General features: G+C 41.3%; 2 protein-coding genes across 2 annotated transcripts in view; one reads left to right on the top strand and one right to left on the bottom strand.

Moving 5' to 3' along the window:
- Window positions 1–2664: 2664 nt before the first annotated feature.
- spata22 (spermatogenesis associated 22) lies at window positions 2665–5530 on the top strand (the record flags this gene model as incomplete). The annotated part of the gene is made up of 7 exons (XM_080041486.1): window positions 2665–2704; window positions 3048–3185; window positions 3513–3714; window positions 4013–4385; window positions 4476–4596; window positions 4697–4794; window positions 5339–5530. 7 exons carry the CDS (start codon window positions 2665–2667, stop codon window positions 5528–5530), a joined length of 1164 nt encoding a protein of 387 aa, XP_079897612.1.
- A 2598-nt stretch (window positions 5531–8128) lies between these two features.
- lhfpl7 (LHFPL tetraspan subfamily member 7) overlaps window positions 8129–20775 on the bottom strand; it is a gene marked incomplete at both ends in the record, with an annotated part of 97322 nt that continues 84675 nt past the window's right edge. Inside the window, one exon of the mRNA XM_080041588.1 lies at window positions 8129–8355. Coding sequence (XP_079897714.1) covers window positions 8129–8355 — 227 coding nt within the window. The remainder of the gene's footprint in view (window positions 8356–20775) is intronic.

Genomic DNA, 20775 nt, shown 5'->3' on the forward strand with positions numbered 1-20775 from the left:
GTGGTGGACTAGCGCCTCCCCCTCAACATCACGCAGGTTGCCAGTTAGGGATGTCGGAAATCCGTAATTAACAGATGTACGTTTCCGTCCTTGTGGGCAGTGGCAACATAGGCACACTGGGCACAATATAAAGTCTACTCACTGAAGCTTCCAGAAGGTGACAGAAAAAACAAGAATGTGTAACATGGTCTCCAAGCTGTTGCCTACAGAGGAAAACTAGCCTCTTTATCTATGACTCCGACACTCTTTCCACATTCAAGACCCATCTAAAAACCCATCTTTTTAAACTGTCATATTCCATCTCACCACCCTTGTGTAAATTGTTTTAATGTGTCTTGTTCTTGTTTTTTTTATCATTGTTGATTTTGTTTTTTAACTATGCCCTGTAAGGTGACCTTGGGTGCTTTGAAAGGCGCCCTCAAATAAAATGAATTATTATTATTATTATTATTTATTATTGGCTACTAATAATTCTCTGGACACAGATTAGATTTGGACCATGGCTGGACGTGAAAGGGCAAACCTTGAAACATATTGATGTCAGTTATTAGGTCTTAGTATTTTGTTTAGAGTTATTATCAATTAAGCCTGGTAAAACATTGACATGTTCTCCTATCATTTATGAGTAAAACACTGTCCAGATCATGGGCATGCCGCATGCCATAAGGAATAGAAACTCATTATTTGCCATCATTATGGCTAAGGCTACATAATATGATATTAATTTTCCAAAACAAAAACCTCTCCTTTTCTTTTGAAAGGGACATGTGACATCTTAAAGGTGGATTCAAAATGAGTTAATATCTTCTCACGATCAACCACCTGTCAGTAGCCTACTGCGTTTGCGCTGAAAAAAATAACAGTCTTACAGCCTAGGCTCTGTAAACTTGCAAGGGTGGGCCCTTTTTGTTTACATAGCCTTCCCTCTGTTTACATACCCATTTAAGAGGCTGTGTATTAACCATGGACCTATAAAGAAATTAATTAATTAATTAGGCCTAATTAATTAATATTAACACCAGATTGTATCGGCTTCAATATTGTATATCTTTGATGAGAGAGCTCTAAATGATAACAATCATTTTTCAAATGACTTCTATGACTGGCAGCCAGTGGAGGGATATTAAAATTGCTGTCACATGATAGCCTATATTGAAAGTGTCCTAACCGTTTTCCAGCTGCATTTAAGGCCACCTGTAACCGGGCCAGGTATGTTTCAAATAGGCTATAGGCAAGTTACAAGAGAAGTACAATAGTCAACACGGGATGATAGCGTGCAATAATATTTCAATATCCAAGCTTTTACTTTTTACTTTTATGTAGGCTTATGTCCTGCCAATTACACCCAACCAACAGTTCTTTTCAGGTCTGGTACCACCTCTTCCCTTACTCATTACATTTGCAGGATGCTACATATCTGAACAGTTTCTCTAAAATGGTATGATCTGTATAAACATTTGCTTGTCACCTGGAATAAAGTCTATAACCAACAACACTTGTTCACTGTTTTATATGGTATTAGTTCCCCTGGGGCAAAGGATGCAGTGGAGGCCATCCTAAATACACCATTCATGCTGCTGCTGTTGCCATGGATTCACAGGGGATGAAACAGGAGACAGAGAAGCCATGTGTGAGGCCTTTGGGACTCTCACCAAGGACTTCACACAGACCCATTGAGACTGAGATTAGCCTCAGGCTGTGTACAAAATGAAAGGGCAGAGCTGTAGGTCTGTAGTCCCTGACCATGTCCTTCCTTTATAGACTGTCAAACAAGTTGTCCCCATCTCTGTTCATCCTCCTGAAACAAACATCACCAGGAGGAGTCATGTGAGGTCATTGCAGCCATATATTGGCTTTATGAAAAGGATTGAGGTGAACTTGAGCTAGAAAAAAATATGCAATTTAGTGGTAATAAAGATGGGACGGTGTTATGATGAACGAGCATTTTAGTTAGGCCTAGGCTATTTAAAAATAATATAATTATGGTGGTGATGCATACAATAACTAGGCCAATGCGTAATATACACTATGATGCATATTGTAACATATTTGTATTGTGCCTAAAACAGTTTTTCTCATGCAGTGAGTCACAAAAAAAAATGTGTCATTATTTTCGACCAAAAGAAGACCTTGAAACCTTGCTGAGTTGTAAATATTGTCTCCGACCTTGATCGGGAGCTTGAAGGCATCATCCTTTATCAGTCCTTTTTGGCGCGGGTCGCTTTCCAAGGTGCTGAGCAGGAAACGGCCCTTTCTTCGTATGTTGTCTAACTTTTGTTTACTCTGGTTAATAAAACACGGGGTTATAATAAATTATTGTGCTATATTCATAGTGAACTATTTGTGTTGGTATTAGCAACAACCTCAAACGTTGTAGCTCTAGATTAAAGCTGTGGTTGTACCTTGCTAGCTAGATGAGCTGTCTTAAAGCGTTACGCTAGCTTTTTAGCTAACTAATGTAGCTTACTTACAGCAGAGTTGTTGCTAAACTAAAACGCACCAACCCGGCTGAACTCATCACGTATTTTAACTTTTATAGCACAAAGTGGGTGACCAACACTAACCAGGACATCAGCTTTAAGGTATTTTGTATTTTGGTTCATTTCTCTGTAGCTAATACCTGCTGCTAGTTGGACTAGCTGCTTCTTCTTCAAAGAAACAACAATGAGAAGACAGGAGAACCAGCCAGACAGGCCAACAGCAGGTTTGTAAAAGAGATTTATTCACAGCACTTTGGTTTCTGACAGGTTCAGTAATTAGTGTGTATTACGAAGTAACATCAGATATTAATAATTGAATCGTACATTCCTTGTTCTTGATCTACTATAAAGTGATAATTGATTTATTTGATAATATGTTAGATATCCAACAATAGTGGTACCAACTGGCTTTTTTTGCAAACCGATAGAACAATTACATTCTATCCACACAGTATTATGTTGGTGAAATTATAGATGTATAATATATTTATTTCTCTGTCCTCATGTAGGCTACTGAGCAGTCTGATATACAGATATATTTTATTTTCTCCGCTTTCTCTCTATCAGGCTGCCTGTCTGTGCCACTGTTTAACCAGAAGAAGAGAAGCAGAGTTCCTTTGACCTCTGCTCCATCTGAGAATGAATTCTTCTCCCACAGTGAATACACAGCAAACGCCAGCACAGCGACACCTCAAAACACATCAGGTGAAGCCCTCAGTCCAATATTGACCCTACTACTCTGTCTGTCCTACTGTATTTCAGTCACTAGGTGGCAGCAGTACACCCCAAGATAAATATAAATGCACTTTTAAAAATCAGGTGATGGTAAGTTTTCTTACTGACAGTTTGTGTATTAACGGTGTGACTTATACAAGTCATCTAAATATATTTTTAAAATGCAGCTGTGGCACTTGTATAGTTTAATGTCTGACTGAAATCGCAAAATATTTCTCCATTAATCGAGACCAATAACTGCTATAGCTAGTGGAGGCTGCTATAAGATTTTATTTCTGAGAATGTACCTTTCCCCAGGCAACTATGGGTGTTACCAGGCCTCAGGTTCACCCTCTGGAGCTCCACAAAGCCAGCAGTGGAACAGACAGACTGTCCCAAAACAACAACCTCCTCCGCCCCAGCAGTATGGCAGCAACAGACCTGCTCCTGGACCCGCACCTGCACCCCCAATGAGGAACTATATCCCCACGCCACATCCATACAAATTTGTTGGCCAAAGGTATGTTTCATTGACTTCCTCACCATATGTTGGCCTTTCTCATTAAAAGTTGTTGTAAATTAACATAAATTAAAATGAAGTACAGATAAATAAAGTATACACCTTGAATTCTAAATAATTAAATATATAATTAACCTCCATCCAGTGAAATGTTGCTAGTGCAGAAAATGTAGGCTTTAGGAACATAGAACAAAGAAATTAAAATGTTTTATTTTCAAAAGTGACTGTGACATGGAACTGGGGGTTTACACTTTTCATCCCAACATGTCAAAATAAGTTAATTATTCATTATGTTCAGCTCTAAGATGGGACAGGCGCCCAGCAGCGCCATGACACAACAGAATTCTGGCCCCAGTGTGAACCCCAGACAGAGACTTTATCAAACCCAGATCAAGCCCACACCACCAGCGACAGGGTTTTCTCCTATGGGGCAGCAGCCAGCTCACAGACCGCCAAATCCCCCGCGTCAGTCGGCCAATCCCCCACGTCAGTATTCCCAGCAGTCCAGACCTGTGCCTGCTCCTATCCCACCACCCCCCAGCACGCCCCCTGCTCGCGCTGCACCGCCACAAAACAACACCTGGAAGTTTACCAACAGCTTCGGGCCGCAGAAATCCCCCTTTGACGGAAACAAGAGCATAAATGGACCTCAGACTCCACGGCAAACACAGGTAGAAAAATAACTGGAAATGACTGTATATTCAAATATGACAAGGTTTCAAATTCCCATCATGTTTTATGACATTGTCCATGCTCAACAGGAAGTCTCCCCGGTGAAGCCAGCCGTTGAAAACTCACTGAGGATTGTGACGGCAGTTATCGATGGCATGAGACACTGGAGCCAGTTTAAAGACAAAGTCCCGTACCTGTTTGAGATATTTGGTCAGTTGATCAGGATGTTGTTGTTATCTCCTAAGTGTAAAGGAAGGTATATTTGTTAACCCCACTTAACTGACTAACACAGACTGTGCTCTTCTCTCAGCTACTCTGGACTCTGCCGTCACACTGGGTCGCCACGGAGCCAAGAACTTCATCATGAGAGACGGGAAGGAAGTCGTGCAGTGTGTCTTCTATGAAACTGTGAGTTGGAGAAAAAAAAGATTCCTCTTAAACGTGGAGTCAGCGATTCTGTTAATACACAGCCTAGGCTCTGTAAACTGTCATGTTGCTAGATTCAGTGGGTCCCTTTGATTACATACCAGTTTACAGGTCCTAGGCTGTGTGGACAGGTAGCGGATCGTGAGGAGATATTCACTTATTTTGAGAAAAATCAACTTCACCTTTAACCCTTTAACATGAACAGTGTCAGTTACATTTGGGTTTTCAATTATCAATCAGGTTATATAAATTACACAAAAATTATTTTGTCTCACACAGGATTATGATCTGTTGGTAGCGGTTTAGCCTACTGTGTGTGTGTGTGTGTGTGTGTGTGTGTGTGTGTGTGTGTGTGATGTTATTTCTGTTATTTTTCTGCCTGTGATGTTGGGGGTAGATCAGCTGCCAAGCAACACTTCTATATCTGACTTTTACATGGGGGGTTGGCCTGACACTGGCATTTGTAAAACACAATATCAGCAGAATCTACCTTGACTTCCCCTTTTTTCTGCCTGTTGTTCAACAGGAGCAGGAGCTTCCCCGTCTGATCCGGGGTCAGGTCCACCGCTGTGTGGGGAACTATGACCGCGGTAGAGACGTCCTGATGTGTGTATCCATCCGCCCAGGCCTGCCCTCAGAGCAGAGGAACGCTCAGGAGGCCGTCAAAGCCTGCGACGCAGAAATGAGGGCGCTGGCCAAATCACTCAGTGAAGTGTGAGCATGAGTGTGTATTCCAGTATTTCATAGGGGTTAATGAGAGCCAAGCTTAGTGCTCTATAGTAAAAGACAACTCTTGCTATGGGAAAAATTTCCAGTAGTTTTTTTCTTAGTACGTTTTAGGTATTAATAAAGTTTTTCACCTGTAAAGGGCACTGTTGCCTTTAGTTTGTTGTATGCAAAAAAAAGAAGGATGAGTGTTGGCTTTTACAGTTGAATTCACTTGCATGTTCTGGCATTGATGTTTTTGTATTGATTTGTGAAACACAAATATAAAGAGTTGTTTCATTGTACCACATATTTAAAAAATAAATGAAAGCATCTCTTTTTGTAAGTTCTGAAATGTTTTTTTTTATTACAAAGGAAAATTCACAGAACAGCAAACATCGTTTAGAGGTTAATTCAGAGAAAGCAAACACGATGAGGTAATATCTCAAAATATATCTTTGAAAAACGGGGCAGTTAAGAATAACGTGATATCAAGTACAGTTAGTTTATTTACAGTCATACATCACAATGGAAAAAATGAAAACAATAATTCTACTCTACAAAAAACAGCTTCACCAGTGCTGAGACTTTAACACACAATGGTTCAACAAATAGAGGGGAACGAGTCCAGTGCAGTCACGCCAGTTATTCCCACAGTCAAGCACAGTATGAGGTCCAATACAATACCAACATTTCTCCCCTGACTTTCTATCAAATATGGCAACATAAGCACAAGTCATTTTCTTAATGTCAGGACATGGCATTATTGGGAGCCCAAATTGGGGAAATATTCAAAGATTAACCCATTATTTCACACTAATACGCACATAAACACCCACTGAAAAAGGGGAGTGGTTTGATGAAATTGGCAGTGTACAGGGACAGTTAAGCGGAGAAGTAGACATTTTGTCCTGGGAACATGACAGGAATGGAGGTGCTAGCTCTTAAAAGGAGAAGTGGGTCGACGAAAAAACACAGCAACACATTTTAGCTTATTTGAGGAGCTCAATATTTTTAAGCCACATCGTTTTCCACAATAAATTGAATAATGTGTTGGCTCAGCACAGATAACTTAAAGCTCCCTCCTCCTATACCACTCCATTTTCTTAATCACACAAGACAAGGATGCCAGGAATTTATCTTTGAGCTGCATGTCACAACCTTTTTAATATAGCAATTCAATTCAAGTTGCCTCAAGACACCAACCTTTTTATCGCCCAGAAAATGAGATCATACTGCATCCAAGTACAAACACCTCTGTAAGGGAAATAATAGAATAGAATAGGAACCAAATACAGTAACACACACCACACACAACAGCATCCACGGTTTTTCAGCAGAAAAAAAAAAGATGACAACCTGATAATTGTATAGAACACTTGTCTTGGTTATGTTAAAAGGCACAGGTTGGTCAGATCACATTTAAAATCTAGATCAATTGTTCTACCATTAACAAAGCCCATCATCTTATCATGCATTTTTTTCTTCTTTTTTTGGGGGGGACAAAATACCTACATCTCCCTGCCTTTTGCAATCATTTTTTTCCTGAATTAGAGTGTTTAGTATTGTGTGTTGTAGACAGAAAAAAACAAACCAATTTGCTCATGTTAAACAAGGGAGTTACATTACACAAACAGTTCCGGGGGAAAAAGGTTAATAAAAGGATGCATTAATTCCAAGTTACAACGTATCATTTTTGACAACACTGCTTTTGAAACTACTACCTATTGTTAAGATTCACATCCTTGCTGTGAGAAGACATATTCATCTGTATTCTTTCGGCAGGTCTGATGCTGTGTCTGTCTGCTGTCCTTGTCTGTTGAAAGCTAAAGTGTCTGCTTGGTTCACTGCTTGGTCGCAAGAAAGAGATCGAAAATCAAAAAAATCCTTCAAAGCGTCAGGAGTTCTCCATTCAATTTTTTATTCTAAAACATCAGCTCTGTTAAATCCATATGTACAGTCAAAATGCGTTTGTCCCACTGGATGCAACTCCTTCCTAAAATGAGAAGCCTGAGTCAGGATCCATCAATATCCTTTACCTTTTCGACCAATCAAAGTGGCTCTCTCATTGAAGTCGAATGTTCTTGAAAACCTTCGTATTGAAACTTCATTTGATTGGACGAGTCATACAGCCACATCATCTCATGCTTCCACTCTTCTTCATGCAGCCAGTCTGTTTTTTGGAATGTTATACATGTTGACTTCTTTCAACCCACAAAAGAAAGAACGGAGAGAACAAAATCACACACTCACATTTCTAGCAAGTGCTTGTTAAGTTTGTTGAGGAATTTCTTTAAATCATGTGAAATGAGGTCATCGGTCCTTGCATGGTCGTGACTGCGTCGTCTCAACAGACGTCAAACAAGTCAAGACAGCCCGAAAAACTATTATTTTAACATAAAACATTCCATTTGAAATGAGCTGATTTTGAATTTAATTACATAACAGATACAGGAAGACAAGTGTTTTTTTTTGTCGAGAGTCAGCTTCAGTTATCACTGGTAACTGAGCAGGGCTTTCTCCAAAACAGCATCGCCTTTTTTTCTAAAATGGGATGCAGGTGTCTCTCCATGACACCAGAGAAATACAACTAAGACATGGCACCAATGCACTATAAGAGGGTGGGCAGAGGGGTGGGGGACAGGTGCTCCTTCGGTGCGTATTTGGCAAAAAAGGGCAAGAAGACGGTGAGCATGACTCCCACGATAGCCAGCATGTAGCCCCATCCGATCTGGCACTCCCCGGCATAGTAGATGTCTGAGTCCCCGCAGAAGGACCGGACCAGGGACGAGTTGAGGCCAAAGGGGTAGACCAGCAGGCCAGCAGCCATGATGAACACTGCAGAGAAGAAAGACAGAGACTGGGTTAGTTAGACAGCAAACACTATTCATATAAGCTGTTGGAGGAAAGATTTACTGTTTAATTTTTAAAACAGTGTGAATAGTTTTATATAAACAGTTGTATGTCACCATACAGATGGTTTCATTTCATTTCATTTCATTTATTGTTTATTTAGCAGGGACAGTGCACAATATACAATTGAGCCAGATTATAGCCACATGGCTAATTTTCGTCTGTAGTCCCTGGACAGGAGTTGGTGTTAAGCTAAAAACAAAAAGGATTAAAATGAATAATAGGTTTGGGCTATATATATGGCCAATGTTTAAGATATGTCCGACATGGGGTGCTCCGGTGGTGTAGTGGATAGAGCGCGTACCATATTGGCTCCGGCCTTTGTTGCAGTGGTCGTGGGTTCAAATCCGACCCGTGGACCTTTACTTCAGGTCATCCCCCCTCTCTCTCTGTCTCCCCATTTCAACTCTGTACTATCTAATAAAGCTTGAAAATGCCAAAAAATTATATAAAAAAAATATATGTCCGACATTTCCGCCTACCCCACCAGTAGGCTACAATGAATGTGAATGGAATTTATTGTGTAATTCTCACTACATTGAAAAGTGATCCCTGGTGATCCACAGACCTCACTGTGAACAGCTGTACTCAAAGCAACTTTTTACCACATGAATAATGGCCATAATACTTTTACCAGAGATACTGTATATATCTCAAAAATCATTGCAGAAAAAAAACGTAAGCCATCTGTATGTGTTTTTGACTATTTGTTTTTGTTATTTAAGTGAACCAACCCTTACACATCCCAGTGGCTACATGTGAATTATGTAGTGCTATTCCAACTGAGAGCCACTTGGTGGCAGTGGAGGTCTAAAGAAAACAGTCTGACTGAGTTAAGTGATTCATTTCAATACTTCATCAGTGCTGAAGTACTTCCACTTGCACTTTGCTTTGGCATGCTTTGCTGCCTTGTGTTAAATATATAAAAAATAAATCATGACCCAGTTATTTGTATAAATCCAACAGTGGCAGAAACAGAGCTTTTAATGTATTGAACAGCAAAGGCCTTGATTACCTGTAATTGGCAGAAACTTCTAATGAAAAGTGATTCATATCTCTATAAATCCATTGGCTCTCCTCATTCTAAAACTATGGGCTTTTATATATACACACACACACACACACACACACACACACACACACACTCTGCACTGTGCTGTGATCAGCTTTCTCAGACACTATCCCCCGCGTCCAGTGCAGCCCGAGAGCGGCTCACTTTTACAAATTGAGTCAAGTCTTCCAGGCCGCGCTGCCAAGCCGTTATCGACTGTGCTACAGGCTATCATTGCTGCTCTTAGTCATTCTAGAGTGCTCGGCTGTATTTCCATTACTATGCCAGGTGTCATAGTTGTTTTAGCTTTTTGGAGGGCTGGCTGGGGTTATACTGAGGTAAAAACCTTGAACATTTGCTGTTGGTGAATGGCTCTGCGGAAAACACAACAGCGATATCTTTTAATAATGTGGTATTGATTTCACGTGGTTGTCTGTTCTTCTTACTTTCAAGGGCAGCGGCTTCATGGCCAGCAGTGCAGTGCTCATGTGAGAGCTACCATGCCATACCATGCTATAGCTGTACGAGTATCAAATCGATGCTTTGTGTGGGCGCTGGAGAGGACTGTGTTAGTAGGTAGGAAGCTTTCAGTGATGTTCTAGTTGCACACTGGGGGATTGGGGATTGACTCTTAGGAAGAGAAAAGGCAGAAGGATGGGGGAGAGACACAAAGAAAGAGGTCTGAATGGGTGAAGGAGCGGTATCCTTTGAGTGATGTCCATCTAGTCATCCATATTGACTCTATCAGAGTGTCTGCCTCTCAGCCTTGCGTAGGCTATATCCAACCCCTGTACCCAGCTCATAGAGTGGCCCCCATGTGTTAACTACAGGGTCCCCGGCGCCTCAAAGCTCGCTGCCCTAATGACACTTTAATGACCTTCTTTATCAAGCTATCATTGGGGGGAGATACGTGAAGATACAGGCGTGTGCTCGCAATCCAAGGCCACTTCCCCTGCCTCCTCTTAAAGGTGGAGTCTGGAGAATGCCTGTGGTCAAAATCACTTTTTGTCAAAATCAGAGAATATCTCCTCTTGATCCACTACCTGTCCGTACTGTGTGCACCGAAAAAAAATCGGGTGTTAGCCTAGGCTCTGTAAACTGGTATTTTAACAAAGGGTATGTAAACAAAGGGGCCACTGTAGCTCACAACATGCCCGTTTGCAGAGCCTAGGATGTGTATTAACACTGGATTTTCTTTCAGCAAACACACACAGTATGTACAGGTAGTGGAATGTGAGGAGATATTCACTGATTTAGTCAAAAAGTGAATATGTCAACAAGCGTTCTCCAGAATCGCTGACTCCACCTTTAAGGCAAACCTGGACACAAACCTACAGTGAATGAATGATGGAGAAGACAGCATAACCCCCTTATATAATCAATAAAGGAATGTAATCCAGCCAGGGGTCTCAAACAAGTGTCAGGTAAAGCAGGGTGAGGGGCTGGATTTCATCAATCAGACCAGGAGAGCGTACAAGGCTGGTGTGTCTGGATCAGATAAGCCTCTGCTCGGGCTGACTGGATCTCTGCAAGGCCTTTAATGAGAAGGAGAAACACTGTAAAATCAACCCTGGATATCACAGGCTAACTCCAAACGGATTGATTTTTATCCTTCGAATCTGAGTGGGATGAAACCGAAACCAAAGTGCATTAACAAGCCTTGAAGGGGAACTCCACCGATTGTACACATCAAAGTCTGTTTACAGGCCTAGAGGGGTACTACTACTGCATGTATGAAAATAAAGGTTGTATAAAGCCTTATGGGCTCCAGAGGGACCTGAGTGAAGTCTGATATAAACATCTTCAGGTGATGCCACTTTAGTCAGTGTCTGTTGGGGGCTACCTACCGGTTTGAGGGGGAAAAAACTATCTGGGGTTGTGGAGTTAGAAAGAAGTGAGTTTGCCAGACCTCTTTATCCCACTCCTCATTAGGCCAGTCCTTTGAGAGTCTCACAATTTTATAAGAGTGCAATTAACCGATTGAGTACTCTTATAATGCTGTTCACCCGACTGTGTTTGTCGGGCGGTGTGATGAAAGAACTGACATGATGCCAAGATGCCATGCAAGGAGACTGAAGACTAAAAGTGTCTATTACTCATTCAGAGTGATGAGAGCAATGATCGTACAGCACAGCAGACCCAATGACTGGTGATGTCATTGGCTGAGATAATGAAAGGTGTGACCGTCCAAGAGTGAGTCAGCAGGTGATGATGTAATAAGAGCTGCTGAGATTACATGAAAGCAGAATGTTCACAACAATACCAGCCTTTTGTTACTGTAGTGACTAACAAAAAGACTGTTGAAGGAAATCCCTAATTGAACTGTGCAAAAGGTCCCGTTAAAATCACTGTTGGGAGAAAGGTACTGTTCAACTCTGATTGACTCTGAGGATTATGTATTATTAAATACATTTTTTGTTGAGCAAGGGTTTGCTCTTTTAACTTTTCCTGATTCCAGATTTCATCTTGAAAATAAACCTCTAGCGCTGCATTTTGTCCTATGGTCAGAGGAAGAGTCCAAAGGAAATGTTACTATATATATATAACACTGCTGAAGGTCTTGCTTTTAACAAAATGTAATATAATATTCAATGTGCTTTCCCAGCCCAATCACTTCAGTAGTGAGAGGAAAGACAGGCAGGAAGGTCTGCTGTAGCCTGGCCGGAAATGTTTCCACAAAGCGGAATTAAAAAGGGAAGCGGTGTGGAGAGAGAGAGAGAGAGTGTCAGCTCCAATCAGATGAGTGGCACGTTGAGTTCACCAGGCAATCATTAGAATAATGTGAATAAATGGAGAGACCTGCAGTTAGCTAGGCACTAATGTGTCCCACTTTCACTGCAAACTTTACGCACAGTCAGTGCCGAAGAAAGGAGTCATTGTGTGTGGCTATTCATAGAAAGACATTTTTAATTGGAAGGATATTTCAAATCACTTGACATTATAGTTTTTTTTTAATAAGTCTGTTGTCATAGTTCAACCTAAAAAAACAATCTTTGTTTGTGCTTATGAGCAGAAGTGACAGCTTCGGCCAATAGTTGTAATGATTTCGATTTTCTCCTAGATTACATTTTCCATTCCCAATGCTTTCATTTTAACAAACTTCTAACGACCTTGGACGACTCACTGCATTTCCCATTTACTGACGACTTTGTTTGCGTTCAGACTTTAAAAACCGAGGGAGTAAAATATATCGATTCGGGGAAGACAGAACCGCCAAGAGCACTAGCACTCATTGTTTCATTAGCTTTGGCCTTTTTTCACAGGTATGTTGCTGCAAGGCTGCCGAGGCCTTTGTGTACGCTAATGAATAGCAAATACCTTTATATGCTTGCTTTTCTCTTCTTTTTTTGTGTGTGTGCAAGGTCTTTTTGTGCGTGCGTGCATCCGTGGCGAGGGACGTGATGGAGAGTGTCAAAATGTAATAAAACAGGAGGAGAAAAAGACATTGTACTACCGCACAAAAGCTCGGGAAGGCTTTTAACGACTAAATGAGCTAAATTAACCTTGAATCTCTTTCTCAGTGGTTGCAGGGTTAGAAATGTAAAGCAGTTTCCAGAGACAGGGAAACAGCTTTCTAGTGTTGAGGATGAGGGGATGAGATTGAATGGGCTTTGTGGGGTGTGCAGGAGGGTGTGTGATATAACCTGGCGTCCAAGCGTGACACACCCAATCCATTTCATCACGGCCCCTCTCACACAGAAATCACTGGCTTGGTTTACGACACACGACGACAAAAACACACAAATCATCGGTGTGTGCTCATGTGTCATATTTCAATGGGAAACGCCTGAGTCCAGTGGTTGGTTGAAAAGTATGGGATCCACACTTCTGTCCAAATCCAATATACTGTGGTCCCAGACATTCACATGCCTTGTATCTATCCCTTACAATTTCATTCTTCCAAAGATATTGCCAATAAAAAAAATCAATTCTGTGAGCTTCAAGGCCCCCTTTCATTACGGTTCCAGAGACCTCTTTGCTTTGGATCAAATTCTATTTCCACCGTGTGCTGACGGTCATAACTCCCGTTAGGCGATGGGAAGAATAGAATTAAATTCAATAGGAAATGGGTGGCACCGCTACTGTACATGCAGCGCTCTTTAAGTCCTGCTTTGCCGTGGTGTAGCATGGCTGTATTCTCCCAGCGGGAAAAAGTTACATAAAATCCATTAAGTACACGATTATTGTTACCTCGGATGAATGCTTCTCATTCACTGTCTGCACAACATGGTATATTTAAATCACCAGTGTCCTCAATTTGTTTTGAAAAGTGGCCACCTTTTTTTCAGATAAAATAGACAAAAAATAATGATAAAGTCGGGCTTCTATTTTTAGCAACTCCGGAAGATACAAGTTTACAATGTCAGGCTAAAGCCTAGTCATAACCCTCAACATAATACCAACACCTGTAAGCACACTTGTTGACCTGGAGATGTAGAAAATATGCAGGAATCCAAAACTAAAGGGGAAGGTATGAGGGCCGCCACCCGAACAATGTGAGCTTCAAAGACATTGTTTCCTGCATTCTAGTGATGGAAATAACAAACAAATAAGTATACTTTACAGAATTTTTATAACATATAGCCTACTTTTATTGTCTATTACTATTCGTCTATTAAGTCTGTTATTATAAGTAGTACTAGATGTCTCATGCGTTTACTACTTCTAACTTTCACAATGGAACCTCTCAGAAATACACCCACAAAGTCTGAAGGGACAAACTTTTCTACGGGTCGTACATGTTCTCTTGTGCAATTAAACCTTTCTCAAAGTGTTCTCATTAATTACATTTCTTTGTGCACTTTTTCAGAACATATTTAACTAACTACACTTTTAAGAAGTGGTGGCGACAAAATTGGCCATTTCATGAACATGTCCCCAGTGACACCTATGTCAACCGTTACAACAGATGTACAATTAAACAGCACCTCGGTTCACTAACTGTTACTGTCTTTGTGCAGTTCTTCTAAGGAGAACAGGAACTTTAAAGTGTTTCTTTTAATGAGAAGTCGCCAAGACAAAGGGCCGACATTGAGGAATAAGACAGGACAGGTTATACAATATATATTGGAGCCTCGCAGCCAGCGAGAGGGAACTAGAATAAATTAGAATAGACTAATGCCCTGCTTATCTTGCCTGACCTACAAGCCAGACAGACAGTCAGGTGGACAGCGCCGGTTCCACTGGGACGAGGGCAGTCAGACGTGTAAACATTCAAAGAGAAGAAAAAAAAAGCAGAGAAGCAAAGCGGACCTTTGGGTGTTACTTATCCCCACTGTGTCACCAGCACCCGCCCGCTGCTTGCTTACTCTCACTCCTGAGAGAAAACGTCTTATCTGGCCTCCGCCCAAACAGGGGCATTATCTGCTGTGCGACTATTCACTTCAAAGACACATGAAAGAGCAGCGCACATTAGACGGGGGCCTAACATTACCGCAAACTTGTTTGATGTCACATTACCTTGCATAGCAAAGTCATCAAAACAAGCCAGCGGGGGAGGGAAAAAGCAGCATTTATTTTTCTCCCCCCGTCGGGGATAATTCGTGCCCTCTTCCAGGTAAAGTTGTAGGTGATTGCAAAAAACAACAACAACAAAATGTGTCTAATAAATCATGATTTGTCAACACGGCGATCTTTTGTTTGTGTTGTTCGGCCCATGTTTGTTATTGATTAAACACAATGACAGGAAAACCGCTGAGAAATGTTGATTAATTACAGATGCTGGCCCAGAGCTAAGCATCAGACCTATACTGTTGTTCTTCTGAGGTGTCTTCCTCCGCCATGTTCTTCATCATCTTGCCTGGCCTAATTTTTTTTCCCTTAAGCAAGCATTTTCCATAGACAGAACAGGTGTGTTCCGGATCTTTCTAGGTATAAATAACCCACATGTGATCAAGCAAAGCTGATTGAACAGTAATGAGTTTCTCTGATTCACAGCAATAGCCCCGGGGCAGTAAACACAGAGTGTGACCCACGTACACCCACTTACATTGTGCACACACAGGCATCATGCATAGGCGCTCGCATAAACACATTACGGCCTATACTTGATTGTCCTGGTTAAGTTAGCTTCTACAACAGGTAGGGAGTGAGTGCCTGGCTCAAGGACAGCTTAACAAATACATCTGAATGATTGCTGTGTGTGTGTGTGTGTGTGTGTGTGTGTGTGTGTCTGCGCGTGTGTGAGTGCTTGCCTGTGTGCGTCTGCGGTTGTGTGTGTGTGTGTGTCCAATAATGGAAGAATAGCAAAGGGCAGTGCATAACAGTGGCGCGTCTCAGGGAAATTGCCTTTTCAACGGCCGCATACAAAGTGTATTTCCATTTCCGCCCTCCATATACAGGCGAATGGAGATGTGGAGGGATCATTTCTGTTTCTCTCTCACACAGTGCAGCACACACACATTTTCCTCAGACCTCCAGTGAGGCAGCGCGGAGAAGAAGGAGGGGCGGAGGGGGCGTCCAAAACACAGATGTGACATTAAAATGATACCTCAGATAAAGATAAAGGAGTAGCAGAGGAATACATTTCTCTATGTGTAAAAAAATAAAAATCTTTAAAGGTGCAGTGTGAAATATCGGAATGTTAAGTGGCATCTAGTGGTGAAAGCTCTAGATTGCAAAGCTTCCTTGGTAACCCCTTCCTTTCGGATGATTACAGAAGCTAGGGGTCTTCAAGGACAAGAAGCTAGTTGCGAAAGATGGCATCATCCACCTCCAACACTGCCTCAAGTCTTTCCACTATACACAGTGATGAAAAGAAGATGTATTTAGTTATTTATCCTGTAGTACTTCTTATTCGTCATCCAACAGGTGCATTTCCCCTCAACACCTGCAATATAAGTTAAAAACGCATATGGCCGTTAAGTTTGTCCCTTCTGTGCTATTGTAGGAACATGGCGGTGAAACATAGCGGCCTCTGCGGAGGATGCCCCACTCCTTTGTAGATATAAAAGGCTCATTCTAAGGTAATAAAAGAAACAACAGCTTCTATTTTAAAGCGATTATACACTTATTAAAACATACTTATGAATATTATATTCAATTTCTACCATGTCTGTATTGAAAAATGCCAATACATTCTACACACTGCACCTTTAAAATTAATAACACACAGCACTCGCGTTTCAACCTCTCCGTGTTCTCAAGGTGAGGAATGGTATAGCGGGTAAGAAGAAAGTTTCCGAGTTGTCAGGAGTTGAACTGTGGCGGCCATGAATCTCCAGGTAGTCAGCTGGGACCTGGTGGAGCGTGGGCATAAAACAGCAGGGACATCCTAATGTGATGAGCTGTGCTTTAGTCTGCACACACACCGCAATGTTGATAATTAAGCTCAGTGCGCCTCTGGGAAATTATGCTAATGACGCGCCTCCTCCGACTAGCTACGTTCCTGGAAACATTTGGCTTGAGGTGATCACCTACACAGAGCAAACTAAACACAAGACTCCCTAATCTAGGTTTCTGAAAAAAAAGATTAAAGAAGAGAGAGGAAAAGGGGGCAATGGGGAGAGAGAGAGAGAATGGAGAGAGAGAGAGAGAGGAAGAATTACGGTTGCAGAGATTCAATGAAGTACTTTGGTAGATAAAAGTGTAATTGCTGATAGTTCTTTTATTCTTTTTTCTTTTTTTTCTTTCCTCCAAAGGTCTTTGTGTGAAAAGGACAAATGGCAGTGAATCAAGAACCAACGGATAAGAGGGAGCAAATGAAAAGGTGCCAGCCCAATCAGAAAGGACATTAACACCTGGACCTTAAAGTTCTACTGAGCGAGAGTGATAGAACAAGAGAAAAGTCCCAAGACTAGAGCAGGTAAAGGTGTCAGATCCAGGCATGAGAGGTGACAGTCAGTGGCCTTGACCAACAAAAGCTGCTTCTTTTAAATTGAATAATTTGTAGATTATGAGTTAATGGAAATTGAATTGTCAGGTCCCACTTTGAATTTCTGTTTTATTTTTTTTGTATATTGCTGAATTTCAAGTTGCAGTAGAAGTCAAGTCAAAAAAAGAAAAGGTCCTGATAAACCTTTGCAAAAGTTGCAACCATATATAAATGCAATACAATAAAGAAATACATCATTATGGGTTAAAGTTAGCATCATTGCTGTGACAGATGAGTACAACTCAACACCCACTGTGATGGTTGCAGCTCATACTAACGTTTCTAGGCAACATATTGTTCTTTGAAAGCCTACAAGCTAAGTGGTTGTTGCCCCCTGCTGCGGTGTCTATTACATTTTAATTAGTTTTTTGGTCATTTTTGTGTAATTGTCTGAGTTCAGTCTTTTTTTTCTGGTTAATTCTATAAGTGAAAAGTGTTCTTTAATCAAATAGGTCTTATAACATTATCATCAGACAATGTTTCATTTACCCGGCCTTTCAAAAAGTACATTTTAACTGACATTTTAACTTCAAAATGTCATATTACTCTTTCCATTTGCGTTTTTTTCGTTACGATAGAGAGAAGGGGACAGACCAAGGCTGCATGCTCAGAATGTCTACAGACCATGGTTTCAAAAACCACATGGGAAGAAGGCCTTGTCGGAGTCCATCTGAAAGGGATTAAAGAAACCATCAAAACCGTTTTCTGTGGAAAACGGTCCACCACTGTCAATGACGGCTGAAACCTGTTGACCTTGAGCGCCGTACAGAAAAAGAGATAAGATAGAGAGAGAGAGAGAGAGAGAGAGAGAGGGAGGGAGAGAGAGAGAGAAGGAGAGAAAGTCGATGAGGAAATAAAATACAGGGAGTTGGGGAGAGATTAGCGGGGCAATAAAATAGGTTGTGCGCTATCTTTAGAGTGAGCCAGGCCTGCCTGTGCACTGGTCAATCAGAGCTCAGTAATAGCTCTGTTTATCACTCCGACCGAGTGCTCTAAGCTCACACACACACACACACACACACACACACACACACACTACGGCATAGGTGGTTAAAGCACCCCAAGATCCACAATGCATCTGGGCATGTAAATGTTTAGTTCAGTCTCAATGACTCCTAATGATTATGACTGGTACAAGCTGTTTGCATGTTGGAGATCACATCGGATGATGGGGGCAAATCTTCAATAATTAACTGTGGCACTACAAAGACACCGATAGGGATAAAGAACAAAACAGATGCAGAGTGTAAAAGATAAGACAACAAGCAGCTACTGTTTGAGAACATACTGTGGATACGCTCTCCAGATAAGGAAATAATGATGGCGTTGTAAAGAGATTAAAGATGAATCTGAAGGAATACATAGGCCTAATTCAACATGTGAGTTTGATATTACTCCCTAAATATAATTCCGAATAGACAGTGCAGCATGAAGACTTGAACCAGGGGGAAACTGCTAACTTATAGCTCGCTCTGTCAAATCTTTAGGAATTTCTGTTACCAACACCTCTTAAGCTCACTGAATAACACAAAAATACCAAATGTAAAAACAATATGGTTTTATGAGAGCTCGATCCTGCCCTTAACTTCTACAAAATGAGAACCACAACGGCAGCACTCAAAAAACCTTTTTATAAGGAGACTTTACGACGCAAAACCTACTCAGTTCATCCTCTTTAAAATGGTTACATGGGAAAGGAGTGTGTATCTATCTACTGTATCTATCTATCTATCTATCTATCTATCTATCTATCTATCTATCTATCTATCTATCTATCTATCTATCTATCTATCTATCTATCTATCTATCTATCTATCTATCTATCTAAAATGCTGCAGGAGGATAATGGTATTGCAAATTGTCAATTAAGGATAAGAGATGAAAAATAAAGCAGACAATAAAAAAGAATGAACGCGATAACAAAGGATATAGCACAGCACAGCACAGCACAGCACTCAGTTAGTCGGACACCATTTTCCACCGCGTCCAAACAAAGACCAATTGAAGTGTGTGTCTCTGAGCTCCCAGTGCATGCTGAGCCATCTGAACTCATGTTTATGACTGTGTGAGTTCCCCCCCCCCCCCCCCCCCCATCCGCAGAGCCAGTGTAGCGATGACACATGAATCTCGCACGCTGCATCCAATCTATCATCTTAATTGCTTTCATTTCCTATCTTTTTTTTTTATGTTGCAAATTAATTTACACCTCAGAACAAATTGCTTGTCCTTGACTTCCTTATCCCTTATGAGGCAGCGGTACACACAGCCCACATGGGGTTGTGTCAACTAGCGTATACAACCCTATAACCCAAACCTAATCTGTCGCTCAATCCATCCATCCATCCCCACTGTGCGCAGAGTGGATTAGCACGCGAGACAAAGTAGCACCTCACACGCACGGATGGTGAATTTGAAAAATAATATTACATGAAATAAAGTGGAGATTGAAGACATCAATCATCTGAAGTTTGGTTTGTGTTGTCTGAAGCAGTCAATGAGTAAACAATGGTTTATCTGATGAAACCGGAATCTGTGCACCTGTGCCGAGTGTGGACGGCTGCTTCGGATGTGTGCGTTTGTGTGTGTGTGTATGTGTGTGTGTGTGTGCGTGTGTGTGTGTGTGTGTGCATGCGTGTGTGTGCGCATGTGTGTGCGCATGTGTGTGTGTGTCTGACATTAACCCTTGTGATTGAGTTGACAGCTTTTGGCCCAGACGCTAGGCCCTTAAACTATAGACATCTCCTGGGTTCAGTATTTGCCTCAGGTCCATCATGGAATGTCAGCTGTTAAAGCCACAACAACCCGCTGACACTGGTAGGCTCATTGTATACCCAGCTGTGCTGCAGCATGGCAGGTCACATCTGTGTAACATAGGGTCAGTCGGGAGAAAGGTTGAGCTGAATATGCCACAATGAATATGATACAAACCTCCTGTATGTATTAGGGGTGCACCGATCCACAATTTTTTCAGTTTGGATTCTGAAATCTGGATTTTGAATATTGGCTGATATTTCTCTTGATTATGATTAAAAAGAAATGTGTTGGTGGTGATATTATGTGTAAGGATGTTAAAGGCTTAAGCAGCACAGCTATTCTAATTTAAAAGAGCAAAAAATGTATACGATAATGCAAAACAGTTTTAATGTCGAACCCAATTCGGAACTACAGTAGATATATTTGCAGAACGTTTTAATTACTAAAGTATTTTAAATGTGTTTCTATCACAAAGCTATTGTCTTTGAGAGATCTTTTCTTTCATAGTTAAAATTTAAAAAAATTAACGGACTGTGTAATGGATGCAGTGGATTGCAGCCAAATGGGACCTGATACCGATATTGGATCGGATCAGTCCCATTCCTTATGCAAAGCAAGTGAAAGCTTCTAAAAGGACGTACAGGTTCCACTGTATTTTTCAGACCAA

Source organism: Ammodytes marinus (genome assembly GCF_949987685.1).
Source record: "Ammodytes marinus genome assembly, chromosome: 14".
NCBI classification, from domain to species: domain Eukaryota; kingdom Metazoa; phylum Chordata; class Actinopteri; order Uranoscopiformes; family Ammodytidae; genus Ammodytes; species Ammodytes marinus.